We start from the raw sequence: 3311 nt of genomic DNA, 5'->3' as shown, positions 1-3311 counted from the left end.
ATATTCTTTGTGCTGTTTTTCCATCTGATATGTATTCCATAACTTATAAATGATACTGTTATATATGAACTATTTAACAGAAGTAGAATATTTTAAATATGAATGTTAACAAATTCAGAAATATCACAAATGCAGAACTAAAGCTGCCAAAGCCATTGGGAGAGAGATGACCAGCTGTGCCATGTTCATGGTTTCCGTTGGTGCCACTCTTATTTTCAGAATTACTTATAACCAACACTGTATCTGATTCCTCCCTGTTTCCCCCTTGAGTCATATAAGAGCATTTTGTAAAAATGAATCTGAATATTTCCTAGGTGAACATAATGTTTGCACTATACACTTTACCTAACTACCATTAAAACCTTTTTTGTGAATTCAACAATGAGTCAACATGGGGTGTTTTATAGTATAAATGAAGACAATTATATCATCATTAAAGCACTTTTATTGTGATTAAATGGCAAATGACATATTTTTTTAAAAAGTCATTTAGTTACATAAATGAGTAATTTTCCAGGAAAAGCAAATTGATGCCTATGATTTTCTTGATATAATACAGGGGACAGATGTTGGTACTCTACCAGTCAATCACTGATGAACTTTATGATGATGACTCAAGGCTTATTATTCTGTCACCTAATTTGCATAATTTGATTGTTTTATCGAGAAAGAATAAGTACACATAGAAACATTGAAGACCATGTTTCCTCATTACTCTAAATAGTAAAGAAACCACTGGTAGGTTTGGGCACAAGCTTTGTCTCCAAGTGAATACCAAATACACTCTTCAGGACTTCTTCTATTTCTTCCTCCTTCAGATTCTTAAACTCTACCAGATCTACATTGTCCTTGTAGTTGAACTTCTTATAGGCAATAATAGTGCCCATTAAGCCATGGACCCCTTCATTGGTCTGCAGGGAGCAAAGCGATGTGTTCACCATCATAGATGTTGGAGATACCTGGTAGTATGCACTCACAACCTTGAAGTCTTCAATTGTTCGAGGTTCAAGAGTAAAAGAGTAGATTTTCCGGTGTTTGCTCTTCTCAAGAAAGTTAGAACCAATGAACTCTCGGTTTGGAACATATTCTTGTCTTTTAATTTGTTCCAGGTACCAAATTCCGTTCTTTTCCATCAGGTTGAAGATGGCAGGCACCTGAGGCTGGTCCTTCCCAGAAATTAACTCCAGAGGCTCCCACATCTGGCAGGAAAATGGGAAGGCACCATCCACAATATATTTTTTGCCACTGATGGTCACCTGTAGTAGAAGGTGAAGGACGGTGTTGCTATATTTGCAGGTAAAAGGGCTATAAACACATCCTCCTAACATTGTGGTCTCAAAACCTAGCGTGGTCAGAGCCCAGGACAGCAGATGATTGACCTGGAGACACCACCCGCCCCGCTTCTTCCTCACAATGTGATCAAAAACGGCCTCTAAGCCCAGCTCCATGGATTCCCCACAATGGATGTTCAAGTTCTCAAAGGGAATAGCTCGTATCTGGTGCTGAAGGATTTCAGTTAGTGTCTGCAAGTCCAGTTTGTTCCTGGAGTTCTGATAACCGATTCTTTCAAAGTATGCTTCAATGTCCATGGTCCTCTAAGGCAAGGAACAAGAAACAAAAAACCAAAACCCCCCCAAAAAAGAAAATGTAAATGCACAAGCACATAATTAGTTTTCAATACTTGTCATAATAATTACTGAAACTGCTGAACAATATAAGTGAACCTGGAAGGAAAGGTTAGTTATTTCTTCTATCTTTCAAGTATCAGAAATTAGAAGTCTAGATTAGATGATGAAGCGAAGGATACAGTGAAGGTTTAGAAGCGATTTTCTCTGTCATGAATGAGCAAGGGCTTCTAATTGATGTCTACTACATAAGCCTCTAAATAATGTTGAAAAGAAACCAGAGTAGTGGGCCAAAGAAAACTGGACCTTTACCATCCCTGATACCCCAGTGAATTTAATTCCTACAGCCTAGAGTCATCTGAGAGGAAAGACTGGACTGAGGAATTACCTAGATCCTATTGACCTGTGAGCATGTCTTTAGGAGAAACTGTTTTGCTTATTGGTTAATGTAGGAGGTCCCAGCCCACAGTGGGTGACACCATTCCCTGGGCTGTGGGTCCTAGACTACATAAGAAAGCTGGCTAAGCATGGGCCCATGAGTGAGCAAGTAAGCAGTCTTTCTCTATGGTCTCTGCAGCCTTTCCAGTCTTGCCCTTAATTCCCTCAGTAATGGACTGTAATCTATAAGCTATAATCTAGAAACCCTTTTCTCTCCTAATTTACACTTGGTCACAATTTCTTTAAAACACAGCAACATAGATAAAACTAAGACAGTGAACCCTCTGTGCTCCATTAAGAAGTTGGATATGCACTCACACATTGACTGATGCACTCAAGACACAGTTTACGGAACATTTGCCAAGCATCTATCACTGCTATAGTGCTGGGAAATGCTTTCTCTATGTGGCAGGATATTGCTGTGATAAAACACCATGACCAAGCGCTTTACAGGGTTTATTTTGATGTACAGCCCCAGAAGGATGAAAATCTATAACCATCATGGCCGACAGGCATGGAGGCTGAAACAGAAACTGATGTCTTATATCTTCAGATACAAGCACAAAGCAGAGAGAACCCATTAGAAATAGCGTGGCTTTACTTACTTTTGAAGCCTACACTCCTGGGGTACTTGGCTCTAGCAAGGCCACACCTCGTAAGCTTCCTCAAAACAGTGTCACCAACTGTGGACCAAATATTCCCATGCCTGAGTGACAGGGGAATGGGGGAACATCTCATTCAAACTACCACAGCTCTGTAGTATCAGAATGACAGATACAGGGAGAACTGAGTAAATAAATAAAGCATCTATTTGTGAGATTATTTTAAATGGCCTGCAAAAAAAAAAAAAAAAGCTACTAAGTTACCAAGCATACAGGTAGGGAAAGCCTCCCTATCAAATGAGGTAACCAAAAAGCTGAGCTTATGAACACACAGCGGGGTGTGGGGTGAATGTGGGGGCGACAAATGAGGAAAGGCTCTACGCTGTGAGCTGCCTGGAGTGTTCAAGGAACACCTAGGAAACTTGGACAGTTGCAGCAGATTGAATAGTGTGGGTTGAGATTGGAACAAACAGAAGAGAGTGTCCTTATAGCAAAGCTGCCATTTTGATTTTCTATAAAGGAAATTAAAAAAAAATCTTAAGAGAAATGAGAGTTGTAACTTGATAATATTGCACATCATCCAAGTCATCTTTCTTGCTATTCTCTGTGGAGTTAGCTGTATGCACTGACCCACATGAAGTGGGAA

General features: G+C 39.7%; 1 protein-coding gene across 1 annotated transcript; it reads right to left on the bottom strand.

Annotated features, from left to right (window-relative positions):
• Positions 1-716: 716 nt before the first annotated feature.
• On the bottom strand, positions 717-1600 carry LOC311584039 (arylamine N-acetyltransferase 3-like; the record flags this gene model as incomplete). Its single annotated transcript, XM_084758073.1, has 1 exon — positions 717-1600. Exon 1 carries the CDS (start codon positions 1587-1589, stop codon positions 717-719), a length of 873 nt encoding a protein of 290 aa, XP_084614199.1. The 5' UTR covers positions 1590-1600.
• Positions 1601-3311: the final 1711 nt, after the last annotated feature.

This window comes from Acomys minous, assembly GCF_964271855.1.
Source record: "Acomys minous genome assembly, chromosome: 15".
Taxonomy (NCBI): domain Eukaryota; kingdom Metazoa; phylum Chordata; class Mammalia; order Rodentia; family Muridae; genus Acomys; species Acomys minous.
This window is presented reverse-complemented; position numbering and strand designations above follow the sequence as displayed.